The sequence below is a fragment of the Zalophus californianus genome, chromosome 4 (genome assembly GCF_009762305.2).
Source record: "Zalophus californianus isolate mZalCal1 chromosome 4, mZalCal1.pri.v2, whole genome shotgun sequence".
Lineage (NCBI taxonomy): Eukaryota > Metazoa > Chordata > Mammalia > Carnivora > Otariidae > Zalophus > Zalophus californianus.
Genome location: NC_045598.1, coordinates 171,533,307 through 171,551,699, shown reverse-complemented (window position 1 = coordinate 171,551,699; position 18,393 = coordinate 171,533,307). Strand labels below are relative to the sequence as shown.

Genomic DNA, 18,393 nt, shown 5'->3' with positions numbered 1-18,393 from the left:
CTAACAAAGGATTAGTATCTAGAATATAAATGAAGAATTGTCAAAACTTAACAGTTAAAAACTAAACACACACACACACACACATTCATCTAATTAGAAAATTGGCAAAAGATATGAACAGCCTAAGAGCAAATACAGATGTAAAATAAGCATGCAAAAAAGATCCAATTTCATTAGCCATCACATTTTTTTAAAGATTTATTTATTTATTTATTTGAAGGAGAGAGAATGAGAGAGAGAGAGAGAGAAAGAGAGAGCACATGAGAGGGGGGAGGGTCAGAGGGAGAAGCAGCCTCCCCGCTGAGCAGGGAGCCCGATGCGGGACTCGATCCCAGGACTCCAGGATCATGACCTGAGCCAAAGGCAGTCGCTTAACCAACTGAGCCACCCAGGCGCCCCCATTAGCCATTACATTAAAGCCACAATGAGATACCATTACACACATATCAGAATCCCTAAAATAAAATATAGTAACAACAACAAATATTGGTGACCATGCACAGAAACAGAATCACTCATATATTGCTGGTGGGAATGTCGAATGCTGCAGCCTCCCTGGAAAACAGTGTGGCAGTTTCCTAACTAACACTAAGCTAAATTAAACATGCTGCTACAATATGATACAGCAATTGTGCACTCCAGGCACTATCCCAGTGAAATGAAAACTTACACAAGAACCTATATGTTGGGCGCCTGGGTGGCTCAGTTGGTTAAGCGACTGCCTTCGGCTCAGGTCATGATCCTGGAGTCCCAGGATCGAGTCCGGCATCGGGCTCCCTGCTCGGCAGGGAGTCTGCTTCTCCCTCTGACCCTATCCCCTCTGATGTGCTCTCTCTCTCAAATAAATAAATAAAATCTTAAAAAAAAAAATCCCAAGTGATCAGGAAACCCATTTAAAAAAAAAAAAAAAGAACCTATATGTGAACATTCATAGCAGATTTACTTGTAACGGCCCAAAATGAAAACAACTCAGATGTCTTCCTTTCTTTTTTTATAATTTTATTTTATTTTAATTCAATTAATTCACATACACTGTATTATTAGTTTCAGAGGAAGAATTCAGGGATTCATCAGTTGCGTGTAACACCCAGTGTTCATTCTATCATGTGCCCTCCTTCATGCCCATCACCCAGTTACCGCTTCCCCCCACCCTCACCCCTCCAGGGACCCCCAGTTTGTTTCCCATGGTTAAGAGTCTCTCATGCTTTGTCTCCCTCTCTGGTTTCATCTTATTTTTATTTTTCCCTTCCTTCCCCTATGTTCCTCTGTTTTGTTTCTGAAATTCCAATATGAGTGAAATCATGATAATTGTCTCCCTTCCCCTATGTTCCTCTGTTTGTTTCTGAAATTCCAATATGAGTGAAATCATATGATAATTGTCTTTCTCTGACTGCCTTTCAGGGTGTCCACAGTTAAGCAGACTGTGGTTCGTCCATATCATGGAATACGACAGAACAGTAGAAAGGAAAGAGCTACTGATAAACGCAACAAGTAGGATGAAAGGTCAGGAAATCATCCTGAATAAAAAGTCAGTCCCCAAAGAGGACATACCACATAATTCCATTTACATAATATTTTCAAAATGAAAACATTTAGGGTTGGAACACCAATCAGGGGTTGTCCGGGGTGAGGGAGAGGTTGTGGGAGGAATAAGGGAATGGGGCCATAAGAGGACAACGGGAATGATCTCTGTGGTGATGGAAGTGTTCTGTACTTTGGCTCTCAATTCCAATATCCTGCCTGGGATATTGTACTAGAGTTCTGGAATATCTCACCATTAAGGGGAACTTGGTAATAGATACACGATCTCTCTCGATCTTATTTCTTACAACTTTATATGAATGTACAATTACCTCAAATTCCAAAGTTTAGTTAAAAACAAACACTCATGATGGTCTAAATGCAACACCATGGAGAAAATGATCTAGTGGTTAAACTATTCCTCCCTCAGTGGGCTGTCACTACATTCCCTTTCTACTCTCATGACTCATGTCTTAGGGGAATAAAGGGCTCTATTTAGAAAGTCAACATGAAAAATGATAAGAATTTTCATAATCCACAATAGACTTTTGGGCAGAGTAATACCCACCTGCACAGAATGACTACCTTCTGTTGCTCGCCTTACCTTTGATCTCTCTGTCCTGTTCCTCCACCCGGGAGCACACAGTCCTCGTCAGGCTCTCCACAACTGTGTGCATCAGGTCAAATTCGGCAACATTGTAGACATGAGTGCTGTCTGGTTCAGAGGCGATCTCCTGCAGTTCGTTCTCGTCTGCGTTTTTCACCCCTTGCATTGAGGACAACAGGGAGGGTCATGACATTCGTGCCCCATTTGAAAAACCAACCTCCGTGAGCCTGTCCTGAGCCCATCGTAACCCCCCCGGCAATCAAACATCTGCTACTTTAAAAAGGTGCATTTCACGTTAGACTGTTTTGTAAAAATCACCTTCGGCATAATTTTTAAATGATTACATCCTAATTTTGTTCGGCGTATCTTAACAGGACGATAATAACGTCTGTCTTGCATGAACAGTGCAGAAGCAATAGTAATTAAACCAGCATTCTAAACTATCAATACCTTAGGTTTCAATTTCTAGAAAATAAGTTTACTTAAATTAAGAGCCACTGTTAGAATAAAAATTATATATATAAAAGTATTGTTATTACAATTTATAGTATTATTATATGGCATTAAGAGACAGCTTGGGAAAAAAATTTTTAACATATTCAAGTACAACTGGCTGACTAGTAACCACTGCAATTTTGCTAATGCAAATAGGGAAGCTCTGCTTCTCCCGCAAACTTTGTGGAATTCCATTGCTACAAGTCAAGCACAATGCTGGGTGTTTGGAATGCAGCAGGGAACAGAGGGAGACAGAAAATCCTCAGCTCCCATGCAACTTTCCCAGTCTATCTTAGCAGTGGATGCTAACACTTAGAGTGCACATGCTCTGCCCCAGGAACTGCGGTGCTTTATGTATATGAACACATTTCATCCCCACAATCAACCCTCGGAATTTGGTACTATTGTTGCTCTCATTGTAAGGTGTTGCACAGAAAGGTTAATTAACTTGCTCAAGGAAACACACCAGTAAGTGTACAGCTGGGATTCCCACCAAGTAGTCGAGATCTAAAGTCATATGCTCTTAACCGCTGTATCATGCCACCTCTCAGAAGATCGTAAATTAAAATGAGTAAGTGAAAATATAAATAGAAAAGGAAGGCACAGGTTTGGGTTTTATGGGTGTGGAGGTAGATTTCTCTTCCCCAGGCTTCAGCAAACAAGGAGCCTTTCTTTATAAATCCGTCATTACAATCACCTAAAGGTTTTTTTGTGTTTTTTTTTTTTTTAAAGGTGCTGTGGAAGCAGGGAAGAGAGATTACCTAGGGCAACATGAATGACTTCTCAGATGCCTGGCTGTGCCATTTGATTTATCTTCCACCTTCGACATACTGAGTGACACAGTGTTAGTTGTCTGAACGATGTGCTCTAGGGGGTTATAAGATAATAAATTCTAATGATTTCCAGGTAATTTCCAGAGAAAAAGTCCAAATTACATCTGTGAGTTCACTTAAAGTTTTGTTTAAAAACTTATCCATTCATTATCAACAAGACCACAGAATGGAAATTAAACACATAAATTAACCCCATTAGTTTATTGTCTAAAAAGACTTCCTCTGTTGGACAACAGGATAGTAAAATAAAAAATAAAAATTAGATACATTTCTCTGACGTTTCTTGCCTGAAGGACTTACACAAAAGCTTCTAAAATGTACAGATGGATCTGTGTCCACAGGAACAAAAAGCACCGAGTACATGAAGGACAATGGACTTAATGTCAATAATGCTTTTGATGGGGCGCCTGGGTGGCTCAGATGGTTAAGCGTCTGCCTTCGGCTCAGGTCATGATCCCAGGGTCCTGGGATCGAGTCCCGCATCGGGCTCCCTGCTCCTTGGGAGCCTGCTTCTCCCTCTGCCATTCTCTCTCTCTCTCTCTCTCTCTCTCTCTCTGTCTCTCATGAATAAATAAATAAAATCTTTAAAAAAAATAATGCTTTTGATGGCTTTTAAGTAAAACCAGCAAGTTTGTATTCATATATAAGAATAGTCTAGGAAAAAAAAAAAAACAAACCTCTAACTACAATAAAAACAACAAAAAGTATATTCTAGGGAAGATAGCCCCAAATCTCTACCATCTCTCTCTTACCTTTCCAAACTAAATAGTTTGTTGCAAACAGTTTGGAAAAGAGAAGAAAAGGTCATCAGGACTTGGGAAGAATTTGTTCTGCAAGGATTTTGCCTTCCTTATCTCCGTGTCCTAGCACCCACCACAATGCCTGGCAGAGAGCATGTGAGCACAAACTTCTTGAATGGAACACTCTATAAACCACATTTTCAGTAGAAAATCTAGGAAGGGTTCGGGTGAATTGTTTCCTGTTTGGGGATTTTGTTTTGTTTTGGTTGGTCTCTACTAAGTAAAAGACATTCCTGCTGCCAAAGAAACTGTAAATATTTTAATCGAGAGCAAAGTTGCATCACCTAAATGTTCTCCAGTTATTCTGAATATGTGCCACATGTATCCTTTTCCACAAGAACAATACATTATAAAGAGTTCCTCTCAAAGAAATAATACTGCCTATCTAGAACTTTATGCTTTCTAAATAGTTGCAGGACCTGAATTCCTTGAAAATGATAAACTGGTTTCTCCCTATACTACCGGAGAAGAGATTGCTATAAAGTGATACTAAAGAGAAAGTCCCGGAGCGCCTGGGTGGCTCAGTGGTTATGCATCAGACTCTTGGTTTCAACTCAGGTCATGATCTCAGGGTCATGATCTCAGGGTTATGAGATCAAGCCCCGAGTCGGGCTCTGTGCTCAGCGGGGAGTCTATTTGAGATTCTCTCTCCCTCTTCCCCTGCCCCTTCCCCCTCTCTCCTCTCTCTCTCAAATAAATAAATACATCTTTACAAAAAAAGAGAGAGAGAGAGAGATAAAGTCTTCACTAATTAAAAGCTAACAAACATGTACCTAATCTTTGCATGCTACTTTATGCTTTTCACATTTTATGGACGGCATCTCATCCACAGATCCTCACACTATAGAGTACATGAAAGTTACCACCACTTCCATCTTAAATGTAATGAAGTTGGGCTCAGGTCACAAGACTGGCTATGACTAGAGTCAGGACTAGAAACAGTCCAGGTCTCCTGGCTTTCAATGAAGTGCCCTTTGCATTACACATTGTTTCAAGTGGTTGTGTGTCTGTGCCCATTATTGAAATAGGACCATGACAACACATACCTATGGCGAAGAGTTCTACACCAGATTCACGGAGGTTTCTAGATGGTGGAATAATATCATCTTGGGACTTTCCATCTGTGATTAAAATGCCAATTTTGGACACTCCGGTCCTTGCTCCTGCTTCTGGTTTAAAGCTATTTTCAAAAATGTAGTTCAAAGCAAGACCTGGGAGAAAACAAGAAAAAAATAAACACAAACCAATCACCTCTAATAAAAAGTCTTCCAATTCTGCAAAATTAAACCACAATATGAGTAACTTATTGACCTAAAAGTTTTTTTTTAATTAATTAAGATTAGAGCAGAGATCAATGAGGCCATCAAAAGGAATGAGATCTTGCCATTTGCAACGACGTGGATGGAACTGGAGGGTGTTATGCTGAGCGAAATAAGTCAATCAGAGAAAGGCATGTATCATATGACCTCACGGATATGAAGAATTCTTAATCTCAGGAAACAAACTGAGGGTTGCTGGAGTGGGGGCGGTGAGAGGGATGGGGTGGCTGGGTGATAGACATTGGGGAGGGTATGTGCTATGGTGAGTGCTGTGAATTGTGCAAGACTGTTGAATCACAGATCTGTACCTCTAAAACAAATAATGCAATATATGTTAAGAAAAAAAAGGAAGAAGAAGAAGAAGATAGCAGGACGGGAAGAATGAAGGGGGGGAAATCGGAGGGGGAGATGAACCATGAGAGACGATGGACTCTGAAAAACAAACTGAGGGCTCTAGAGGGGAGGGGCGTGGGAGGATGGGTTAGCCTGGTGATGGGTATTGGGGAGGGCACGTTCTGCATGGAGCACTGGGTGTTATGCACAAACAATGAATCATGGAACACTACATCAAAAACTAATGATGTAATGTATGGCGATTAACATAACAATAAAAAAAAAAAAGAAACCAGAAACACAGCAGATCAGATCAACAACTCTAGAAGCTGGTTCTTTGAAAGAATTAATTAGATAGATAAACTACTGGTCAGACTTAACCAAAAGAAAAGAGAAAGGACCCAAATTAATAAAATTATGAATGAAAGGGGAGAGATCACGACTAACACCAAGGAAATAGAAACAATTATTAGAAATTATTATCAACAACTATATGCCAATAAGCTGAGCAACCTGGATGAAATGGATGCCTTCCTGGAAACCTATAAACTCCCAAGACTGAAACAGGAAGAAATTGACAACCTGAATAGGCCAATTACCAGTAACGAGATTGAAGCAGTGATCAAAATCCTCCTAAAAAACAGGAATCCAGGGCCTGATGGATTCCCTGGGGAATTCTACCAAACATTTAAAGAAGAAATAATACCTATTCTCCTGAAGCTGTTTCAAAAAATAGAAACAGAAGGAAAACTTCCAAACTCATCCTATGAGGCCAACATTACCTTAATCCCCAAACCAGGCAAAGGCCCCATCAAAAAGGAGAATTTCAGACCAATATCCCTGATGAATATGGATTCCAAAATCCTAGCTAATAGGATCCAACAATACATTAAAAGGATCATCCACTATGACCAAGTGGGATTTATCCCCGGGGTGCAAGGGTGGTTCGACATCTGCAAATCAATCAATGTGATAGAACACGTTAATAAGAGGAGAGAGAAGAACCATATGGTCCTCTCAATTGATGCAGAAAAAGCATTTCACAAAATACAGCATCTTTTCCTGATTAAAACTCTTCAGAGTATAGGGATAGAGGGAACATTCCTCAAGTTCATAAAGTCCATCTATGAAAAACCCACAGTGAATATCATCCTCAATGGGGAAAAGCTGAGAGCCTTTCCCTTAAGGTCAGGAACATGCCAAGGATGCCCACTCTCACCACTATTGTTCAACATAGTACTAGAAGTCCTAGCAACAGCAATCAGACAACAAAAAGAAATAAAAGGTATTCAAATTGGCAAAGAAGAAGTCAAACTCTCTCTTTCACAGATGACATGATACTTTATGTGGAAAACCCAAAAGGCTCCACCCCCAAATTACTAGAACTCATACAGCAATTCAGTAATGTGGCAGGATACAAAATCAATGCACAGAAATCAGTTGCTTTCTTATACACTAACAGTGCAACTGTAGAAAGAGAAATTAGAGAAACGATTCCATTTACAATAGCACCAAAAACCATAAGCTACCTCGGAATAAACTTAACCAAAGAGGTAAAGGATCTATACTCTAGGAACTACAGAACTCTCATGAAAGAAACTGAAGAAGGCACAAAAAGATGGGAAAACATTCCATGCTCATGGATCCAAAGAATAAACATTGTTAAAATGTCTGTGCTATCCAGAGCAATCTATACCTTCAACGCCACCCCGATCAAAATTCCAACGACATTTTTCAAAGTGCTGGAACAAACAATCCTAAAATTTGTATGGAATCAGAAAAGACCCCGAATCGCCAAGGAAATGTTGAAAAAGAAAAACAAAGCTGGGGGCATCATATTGCCGATTTCAAGCTATATTACAAAGCAGTGATCACCAAGACAGCATGGTCCTGGCACAAAAACAGACAGATAGACCAATGGAACAGAATAGAGAGCCCAGATATGGACCCTCAACTCTATGGTCAAATAGTCTTCGACAAAGCAGGAAAAAATATGCAATGGAAAAAAGTCTCTTCAATAAATGGTTCTGGGAAAATTCGACAGCCACATGCAGAAGAATGAAACTCGACCATTCTCTAACACCATTCACAAAGATAAACTCAAAATGGATGAAAGACCTCAATGTGAGACAGGAATCCATCAAAATCCTAGAGAATTCTGGGAAAAAAAAAACAAAAAACAAACAAAACAAAACAAAACAAAAAGCCCCCCAAAATCCTAGAGAAGAACATAGGCAGTAACCTCTTTGACATCGGCCACAGCAACTTCTTTCAAAATACATCTTCAAAAGCTAGTGAAACAAAAGCAAAAATGAACTTTTGGGACTTCATCAAGATAAAAAGTTTGGGCACAGCAAAGGAAACAGTCAACAAAACAAAGAGGCAACCCACAGAATAGGAGAAGATATTTGCAAATGATACTACAGATAAAGGGCTGGTATCCAAGATCTATAAAGAACTTCTCAAACTCATCACCCAAAAAACAAATTATCAAGTCAAAAAATGGGCAGAAGACATGAACAGACACTTCTCCAAAGAAGACATACAAATGGCTAACAGACACATGAAAAAATGTTCATCATCATTAGCCATCAGGGAAATTCAAATCAAAACCACATTGAGATACCACCTTACACCAGTTAGAATGGCAAAAATTGACAAGGCAAGAAACAACAAATGTTGGAGAGGTTGTGGAGAAAGAGGAACCCTCTTACACTGTTGGTGGGAATGCAAGTTTGTACAGTCATTTTAGAAAACAGTGTGGAGGTGCCTCAGAAAATTAAAAATAGAGCTACCCTATGACCCAGCAATTGCACTCCTGGGTATTTACCCCAAAGACACAGATGTAGTGAAAAGAAGGGCCATATGCACCCCAATGTTCATAGCAGCAATGTCCGCAATAGCCACACTGTGGAAAGAGCCGAGATGCCCTTCAACAGACGAATGGATAAAGAAGATGTGGTCCATATATACAATGGAATATTACTCAGCCATCAGAAAGGACGAATACCCAACTTGTACATCAACATGGATGGGACTGGAGGAGATTATGCTAAGTGAAATAAGTCAAGCAGAGAAAGTCCATTATCATATGGTTTCCCTTATTTGTGGAACATAAGGAAGAGCATGGAGGACATTAGCAGAAGGAAGGGAAAAATGAAGGGGGGGGAATCGGAGGGAGAGACGAACCATGAGAGACCATGAGAAACAAACTGAGGGTTCTAGAGGGGAGGGGTAGGTGGGGGGATGGGTTAGCCCGGTGATGGGTATTAAGGAGGGCACGTGCTGCATGGAGCACTGGGTGTTATACAAAAACAATGAATCTTGGATCACTACATCAAAAACTAGTGATGTATTGTATGGTGACTAACATAACATAATAAAATAAAATTTTAAAAAAGTTTTTTTTATTAGATATGAATTTTCATCTTCATTTTTACAATGACCTTTTTTTCTTGACAGATCTGATGAAAACCTAAAATCTATCAGAATAGAGGTAATATGAATAACTGAATAGTCTCTCATTTCAGAAACTAGCATTTACAAAGAACATTAAATTCATGGCCAATCGATGTTGACAGATCTGTGTACAAGAAAATGTAAACCTTTATAATTTAGGATGAAGCAGGAATACCCACACAGAAGCAACAGTCCCAAATATTATCAAAAATTTGTTTATGATGGCCTAAAGAACCAAAAATTCTCTGTCTCTTTTTTTAGGGATAGTGGAAGCAGATCCAAAATGATCACTGAATTCTTGCCTTTTGAGTGTAACACTTTTAATCCTTTAGAAAAAAAATAAGAAATGCTGCAATATTGTTATAAGATTTGAGTTTAATGAAGTTTTTTGTTGTATTAACAAAAAGATTATGCCTCAAAGTGGCAAAGCAATTACCAAGATTTCAATGGTTTACTTAAAAGTCAATGATAGCATCGCTACTATTTAAAATGAGCATCTGTATTGTGCACTTACAGAAGAAAAGAGCAGGTACTAAGGTTAAAACCTGTGATAACCCTTTGTGGCTGGAATAATTATAATCTAAATATTCTTACATTCCTTGTTTACCAAAAATACTGGTGAGCCAAAGACCCATAAATATTTTTATGATAACTACTGATTGCAGAAAAAGGGCAAAGAAAATACCTTCCTTGAAAATAAAAAAGGTAGAAATTTGTTTCCATTTAAAGATGGGGTGGCTTGCGGTGCCTGAATGGCTCCATCGATGAGTGTCCAACTCTTAATTTTGGCTCAGGTCGTGATCTCAGGGTCCCAGAATCAAGCCCCATATCAGGCTCCATGCTCAGTGCAGAGTCTGCTTGGCATCTCTCTCTCTTCCTCTCTCTCTGCCCCTCCCCCCACTTGAGCTCGCTCTCTCTCTAAAATAAATAAATAGAATCTTTTAAAAAATTATTAATTAATTAAAAAAATAAATGATGGGGTGGCTAGAGGAGAATCCAGGTGAAAAGAGGAAGGAAAATGAACCGGCAAAAGCTAAGACGGCCAGCCCTCTAAGACTGTCAGCCTCGGCCTTGTTCCATCTCCTTCTGGCCCAACCACGCCCTTCTGGGGACATTACATTCAGGTAGCCAAAGGAATGGCGTGTCTGGGTTTTAATTCTTAAGGCTGAGTTTGAGAAAAAAGCCATCTAAGAATTTCAGATTTTAGTTTGGTTTAAAAATACTATGCCAAGTCTTACAAAGTGGCAGAATGAAGAAATGAAACGAATCTTTGGCCTGATAGTTGCTAAAAACACAAACTGAATGAAACATACCTGTTAGTGTATTTCCTCCCTTATAGGGTAGATTTCGGACCGCTTCGATGACCTCATCTTTTGTGGTGAAGGCATTCAAGTGCCATTCTATTCGGGGGTCGCCGCTATACTGTGCAAGACCTGGTAAAAAAAGATGAGACGGCCCACCCAGAAATGATGGGTTACTCAAAGATCTAGTGGACTGTTCGTGAAACCAGAGTAATAAAGGGCCTGATCTTTATAACAATTCTTTCTCTGCTTCACTGTGTATTTTCAAAAAGAATTCTTGGCATCAATTTAAGGAATTACTTTGGACATATCTTGGAGCAGGAGGAAAGTACATATTTTCTAGCCATTTAGAAGTAGCACCTAATTAGGTACTTGGCATTTAAAAAACAAATCTGATTATATTTGTAGATAAAAGGTCTAGATTTACTGGTTCAATTTTATCCTCAAAGGAATGATTTTCCTTAATGGCTATATAAAAGTGAAACTATGAGACTCTATATGATAAAGTGGGATATATTGCTCAAAGATTTATAACTTTTTTTGATCTTGGATTAACTTGGCAAAGATTATTTTGTACTCTAAATCTATTTCCAATTTCCAATTTTCTTAGTTCAAAATTCCACTGGATTCAGCTGTTTCATTTAAATAAAAAGAAAATTTCTACCCGAAAAGTTCCTAAACCAGTTGCAACTTTAAAAGTTATTATTTGAAGGCACAGAAGATTTTGACTTTTTAGAAAATTAAAGTGTGTTCAATAATTAATTGAATGACAGAATCATTCAGTGTAAATTAGTAGGAATAGATATTTATTGATCCAAACCTGTGCTCCTAGGAATATCACCACAGCTGATCCTATAATTCTGAAAGCTGCTCTCTAAAGTTTTTGAAATCTCTTATGAAGCTTCCCAGCATATTTACACTGACAGCTGACTTCTGCTAATAACAGAACATGTACCAATTCGTGTCTTCTCTGAGCCCACGTTGAAGGCTGTCACCAGGTTCTCCAAGAAAAGCCGAACCAGTCTGAAGTTGAATCTTCCAATACTCCATGAACCATCAACCAGGATCACAATATCAGCAATGGATGGAGTTTCACAGAAAAACTTCACTTCTGCAAAGCGCAACCCAGAAAATGATCTATATCGCTGTTGCAACTTTTTTTTAAAAAAAGTGATTCTATTTTATATCTTTCCAATAACTTAGTGCTAATAATACAAGAAAGTTCCTACTAAAGCAACCGTGTGTTTACAACGTTTCCCTTAAATGCATTCTTACTAGGAAAAAATTGTGGTAACAGCTAGCAGCAGTGAGTGTTCTGGAAATAGTTAGCAAAACACTGGCAGGTTCACACCGTTCTGGCAACTCAAGCCTTCTGTGTATTTTAGAGAGTAGTGTCTGCAAAAAATCATCCAGCTTTGGGTTTTAGCCTGTAGATTCTTTCCAGGAAAGGCCTTAGCCACCAGTGTGAGGGAGTCAGCAGAGACGGGACGATGGCCAGAAGGCAGAGAGGCGGCTCTCCTGTTCTGATAAGCCTATGTTGGCGGAAGTGATAGAAACGAAATAGGGGTTTCCTGAATCCCAGGAAAAATCACAGCTGTGCATTTAATCTAAGAAATGTACACAGTGTGATGTGATGAGCGCTGGGTGTTACATGCGACTGATGAATTACTGAACTCTACATCCGAAACTAATGGTGTACTATAGGTTGGCTAATTGAATGTAAATAAAAATTAAAAAAAAAAAAAGAAAAATACACAGACCTTTCCTAAAGTAGGAAGGGTTTGTGGAAGAAGAAAATTGGAAAAGGAGTTTCCCCATATTTAAATTCTTGCACATATTGTATCCATGTGACAATAAGATTTTGTCCCTAAAAATCATTTAGTAATTGATTTTTTAAATGGCTCAATTAGGCTTTAGAATAAGGAGCTAGAAAAGATGCCCAGAAGCCAGAGTACAACTACCCTAAGCTTTACCCATACAGAAAGTCTCAGCCGGAGTGATCTTTGCAACAAAGGAAGACGCTGTCTGCTGAAGGCTGGGTTTGTGTTTGATTAGGTGTCCTCCAGAGCCAAGACACTAAAATATTCTTAGTGTACTAGAACCTTTAGAATTTTGCAGTATTGTTAGTACGCTTAGTAGCATTGCTTCATACTCTAGTTTGTGCTTCCAAATGGGCTACTTAACTTTGCTCAAAGTTCATATTAGGACTGGTGATCATAGAGTGCGAGTGTTTCTTTGTGTCCATGTCAACTTCTTGAAATTGCCCAGCTAGTCCCTATCTCATCTGTTTTCTAACATTAAAATAACAATAAAACAATATTTGATATACAATACAGTTTATGTAATGAAAACCAAAACACAGAAGTGTTTATGAATATTTTCCCCAAAGGGGAAAAATAATCAACCTACTACAGTTGGACTGGGCAATTCAATAGATGCCCCTGAACCTACCAGGCCACATTTATTCTAGAAAAATCTTTTTTCCCCCAGACATAAATATGCATGGAATACTTAGATCCTTTTACCAAAAGGGAAAAAATGTACTTGCCAATGAAATAATCAGGTACTCATTATGGAAGCTAAACAGTACAGCTCAATAAATCCAAAGTTTATATATTACATTTTTGGGCACCAAATCTTCCTTCTTTAATAATCAGATACAAAACCACTACACTGAAGTATTCTAAAACAGAATTATTGCAAGAAGTCATGGGATAAACATTAATTTGGTTTTTGGAAATAATCAGGGAAAACTGAAGTCTTTTGAAGCTTTAAGAATCTATTTCTCTCAGTTTTTATGGGGAAACATACTTCAAATGGAGAGTCCTTTTCTTTCTTTTCCAAAACTATTGGGAGGATACTGTTTCATTTTCTAATAAATTGTTTGAGTGCATTGTAGATAGGGTCTTAGAAAGGGAGCAATTTCTCCCTGCTTATTTTGAAGAGGACTAGGAAAACTGATATTTTATGTGAGAGCAAAAATAAGTGAGCTACATTGAAATGCAGCAATCTGGATGAATCTTAGCTACATACTACTATCTGGTAGGTAGCAATGTTTGGTGGGGGGAAATATGAATCCCAAAATATTGCTATTAGCATGACATCTTTTTATAAAGGTAAAAATAATTAATATAAAAATATTCCCTTCTTAAAAATATATATGGACACTGTAGATCTATGTTTAGGAGAGGCGGGGGGTGTTGGGTGATGAAGACAGAGTCCAAGACAGTGATTGTCTTGGGTGAGAAGAACCAAGGAATTGGGGTGGCAGTAGCACCCTCTGGTGATATGTGGGTTGTAGGCAAAGTCTTACCTTTTCTGGGGGAGAGAGGAGTTTGAATGATTATTATACCATTAAAAAATAGCAGATTAAGTGACTTATCAAAAATAATCCTACCTGGAATGCAGAAAATATTGACTAGAAAAATAATTTCAGTGTTTACATCATACAATTTAAACACCAAACCTTAAAGACAAGGTACAATTCCACATACTTCATTTGAAATTAAGGCCGCTGTATGGCCTGTTTTCTAACTAAAGACCGGTATCTGTTATATCAGCAGAATGATGCAGTTTTTAAGATGTTGTTGGATTTCGGAAGTCAAAATATTACCATTGGTTTTGCATTTTTTTTTAATATTTTATTTATTTATTTGACTCAGAGAGAGATACAGCGAGAGAGGGAACACGAGCAGGGGGAGTGGGAGAGGGAGAAGCAGGCTTCCCGCCGAGCAGGGAGCCCGATGCAGGGCTCGATCCCAGGACCCTGGGATCATGACCTGAGCCGAAGGCAGACGCTTAACAGCTGAGCCACCCAGGCGCCCCTGATTTTGTGTTTCAAAGTATGATTTTTCTTCAAGATTAGTGCACACACACTTGGGAACTGTGGAAACAGTATTTTTTTAAATGCCCTAAACCCTGATTATTAGCTCTAAGATCTATCTAAGCACGACGCTAAGGGCTATTTCCCACTGTAGCAGGCACAAATGCAGCATGTCCAACTCCAGTAAGATTTAGTGTAGGTGGAACAAACTGTGTATATAGTTCGTGCCGGGCGTACCCTGCCAAGTGTGTTTGTGCCCGAGGCAGACCAATGTTCAAGCACTTGGGGCAAGAGGTAGTTTTAAAGTCGCCATGTTCAAGTTCAATAATCACACATCTCAAACATGACTCCAGCTGCTCTAGTGAATCTTTTAAAATATATATTCAAATTTTATTAAATTTTGAATATATTCGGGGCACCTGGGTGGCTCAGTCAGTGTCTGCCTTCGGCTCAGTTCATGATCTCAGGGTCCTGGGATCAGAGTCCCCCACTGGGCTCCCTGCTCCTGTTCTTTGTTGCTATCTCTGTCTCTCTCTCAAATAAATACATAAAATCTTTTCAAAAAATAAGAATTTTTGCATATATTCAAATCTTATTAAAAATAAGAGCCCAGATTCAGCACTGATGACAAATGCCATCTCCTTCCACTGGAAAATATGTTATCCATGTCAGCATTCCAAAGGAGAGAGACCAGTCAGGGAAAAAAAAAATATTAAGCATCTTAAAATGTGCTAAGGAATCAAATGGTGGAAAACCAGACACACCTGGGAGCCCAGATAAATGTCATAAAACTCTGTAGCCAAATGTCATTTTAAAATGCATTTCAAAGGGACAAGCACATGTCCACAATAGCCAAACTATGGGAAGAGCCCAGGTGTCCATCCACAGATGAATGGATAAAGAAGATGTGGTATATGTATACCATGGAATAGTACTCAGCCATCAAAAAAGTGAAATCTTGCCATTTGCAATGATGTGGATGGAACTAGAGGGTATTATGCTGAGCAAAACAAATCAAGCAGAGAAAGACAAGTATCATACAATTTCATCCATATGTGGAATTTAAGAAACAAAACAGATTAACACAGGGGAAGGGAAGGAAAAATAAAATAAGATGAAAATAGAGAGGGAGGCAAACCACTGGAGACTCTTAACCATAGGAAACAAACTGAGGGTTGCTGGGGGGGAGGTGGATTGGGGGAATGGGGTAATTGAGTGATGGGCATTAAGGAGGGCACTTGATGTAAGGAGCACTGGGTATGATATGCAACTGATGAATCACTAAATTCTACCTCTGAAACTAATAATACAATATATGTTAATTAAATTGACTTTAAATAAAAAGATTAAATAAAAAGAACTCCCCCCCCAAAAAAACATGAAATCCTAGTCATCAAGTCAGCCTAATAGTCAAATAGGACTGTGAATTCTTAAAATCAAATTATAAACAGTTTATTGGTAAAATATAAACGAACAAACTAAATAAATAAATAAATGGGATAGGTACATATCCTTTCATTGTTGAAACAGTATTCTGTACTTAATTATTATAATAAAACAAATCCTTTTGGCCCTCCGTGTTGCATTTAACGTTAAAGCAAAGGTGCAGGGAAAATGATTTCTTGAACTGTGTTTTAATTCAGTTCTTGGCTTAACATGGACTTTATCTAAAATGCAATTCTGAAAATGCAGGGAGTGTAAAAAGAAAAAAAAAGCTAAACAGCTGATGGCAATCAAAGGAAAGCACCCAATCTACAGGTTAGATCACAAGTGTAACACTGAGGTCACAGATGACATCAGAAGGAACAGCTCACAGTAGGTGCTCCACCCTCTGCATGAGCAGGACAAGGAGGCCCGGGAGAAACCAACATCTCCCTATCTGAAAGTTAGATATCTTGACCTTCAACGTTAAGCCCTCTACGCTCATCTATGGATTGAGTCCTCACAACAGCTCTATGATGCACGTACCATTTTTTATTGGTCCCACTTCTGGCCAAAAAGGATGATATACATGGGCTGAGTGGTTTGCCCAAGGGGTGACAGAGTGAAGAGGTGGCAAACCTGGGGTTTTGACCCCAGTACCATGTCTTTAAAATCTAAGCTTTGGGGGGCTCCTGAGTAGCTCAGTCGTTAAGGGACTGACTCTTGGCTTCAGCTCAGGTCATGATCTCATGATCTCATGGTCTCGGGAGATTGAGCCCTCTGTCAGGCTCTGTGCTCAGCGGGGAGTCTGCTTGAGATTCTCTCTCTCTCCCCCTCTCCTTCTGCCACTCCCCTCCATGCTTTCTCTCTCTCTCTAAAAAAATAAATAAATAAAAATTAAAAACAAAATAAAACCTAAGCTTTTAGCCACAGGGCTGTATAGACTTCTTTAAAAAAAATAAAGAAAAGGTTTTATTTATTTAGTTGAGAGAGAGAGAGCACAAGTGGGGGGAGAGGCAGAGGGAGAGGGAATTTCAAGCCAACTCCCTGCTGAGCGTGGAGCCCAATGTGGGGCTCGATCTCAGGACCCTGAGATCATGACCTGAGCTGAAATCAAGAATCAGAGGCTTAACCAACTGAGCCACTCATGGGCCCCATGGGCTATACAGACTTCTGTAAGGCACTCTACATCATACAAATTTAGAAAGCAGAGGAAAAAGTCCATATGAAGCGGTGTCCCACAGAATTGGCCCCTGCGGCGACCGCCAGAGCTAGTATATGCCATTTGCAAGCATTGCCAATTGTCTAAAACTTTTTCCCTTCCAAATGTAATGTACTTAGTACTTAAATAGCCCATGTGAAAAGCATCTCTTTAACAGTCATTTTATACCAATTTCACTGTGCTACTGACATCCTGAAAGAATTTTGTGTTGAAAATACAAGTTAATTCAAGCACCCCTACCTGTCCACAGGGGCTGTGCTCCAGGCCAATCCCTCCAGAATCAAGCAGCAGAACTGAACCCTCCCCAACCACCTACTGCCCCAGGGTTTTTAATAAAAGCTTTTCAGTGGGCTGAAAAGCTATTCATGAAAAAAAAAAAAAAATACAACCACCCTGAATTAGTATAAACCAGTCTACTCTAAACTTGTTTATTAATTTGATATTATGAGACTAATTTTCTGGATAATATTTATTTATTTATTTATTATGTATTTAATATTTACTATATGCCAAGCACTGTTCTGGGCAATCAGGAACACAACAAAGTTCTTGCCTTCCAGCTGCTTAAATTCTTGGTAAGAAGAAACACACTCTAGCAAAACAACATAAGTTCAGATTTTTAAAAATGCTTTATAAAAATAAACATGATATAAAGAGTAATTGTGTGGAGGCGGAGGTGTTACTTTGGTGAGAATGACATGAAATTACCAAATTAAAAGTCTTCCTTTTGTACCATGTTATTCTTTTTGTTCTAATAGCATTCAAATTAATGACCTAATTATGGCTTAAATAGAAATATTTACAACGTATTCATGGATAAAAGTGTTCACCAACATAGTTAATGAAAACAGAAAAGAGAGAATTGACAGAAGCAACCTTTTTCTGCCAGGCAAACTCCCATTCATTCTTCAAAACCCAGGTCACACTTCACAACTCCATAGCTTTTCCAATAGTCCTCAGACGGGACTCATTATCTGCCCCTCTTTACTGCCTCTGCATTTGTACATGGTTTGCTATATTCATAACCCTGGACTATTATGATTTGTTTCCATTTCTATCTCCCTGATTTGACTGAACTCATTGAGAGAAAAGAACTTTGCATCCTCTCTTTTTATCTCCTTTGTTCCGGTTCAGCTTTTGGCAAGAAGCACATCAATGAATGTGAACTACATTGAACTGTGTTGTTAAAAAGGAATTCCTCTTTTCATACAATTCATACCTCCAGCAAGGCACTAGAAAAACAAACCATGACGGCTCA

At 38.9% G+C, this 18,393-nt stretch overlaps 1 protein-coding gene across 5 annotated transcripts in view; it reads right to left on the bottom strand.

Moving 5' to 3' along the window:
• The window catches only part of COL14A1 (collagen type XIV alpha 1 chain), a 212,549-nt gene that overhangs the window by 143,901 nt on the left and 50,255 nt on the right, over positions 1–18,393 (bottom strand). For 4 of the 5 annotated variants that reach the window (XM_027624793.2, XM_027624808.2, XM_027624799.2 and 1 more), the window contains exons 6-9: positions 11,624–11,779; positions 10,681–10,800; positions 5,303–5,467; positions 2,126–2,287 (exon numbers count right to left, since the gene is read on the bottom strand). In XM_027624793.2, coding sequence (XP_027480594.1) covers positions 2,126–2,287; positions 5,303–5,467; positions 10,681–10,800; positions 11,624–11,779 — 603 coding nt within the window. The remainder of the gene's footprint in view (positions 1–2,125; positions 2,288–5,302; positions 5,468–10,680; positions 10,801–11,623; positions 11,780–18,393) is intronic. The other variant, XM_027624828.2, reaches the window with a different exon arrangement.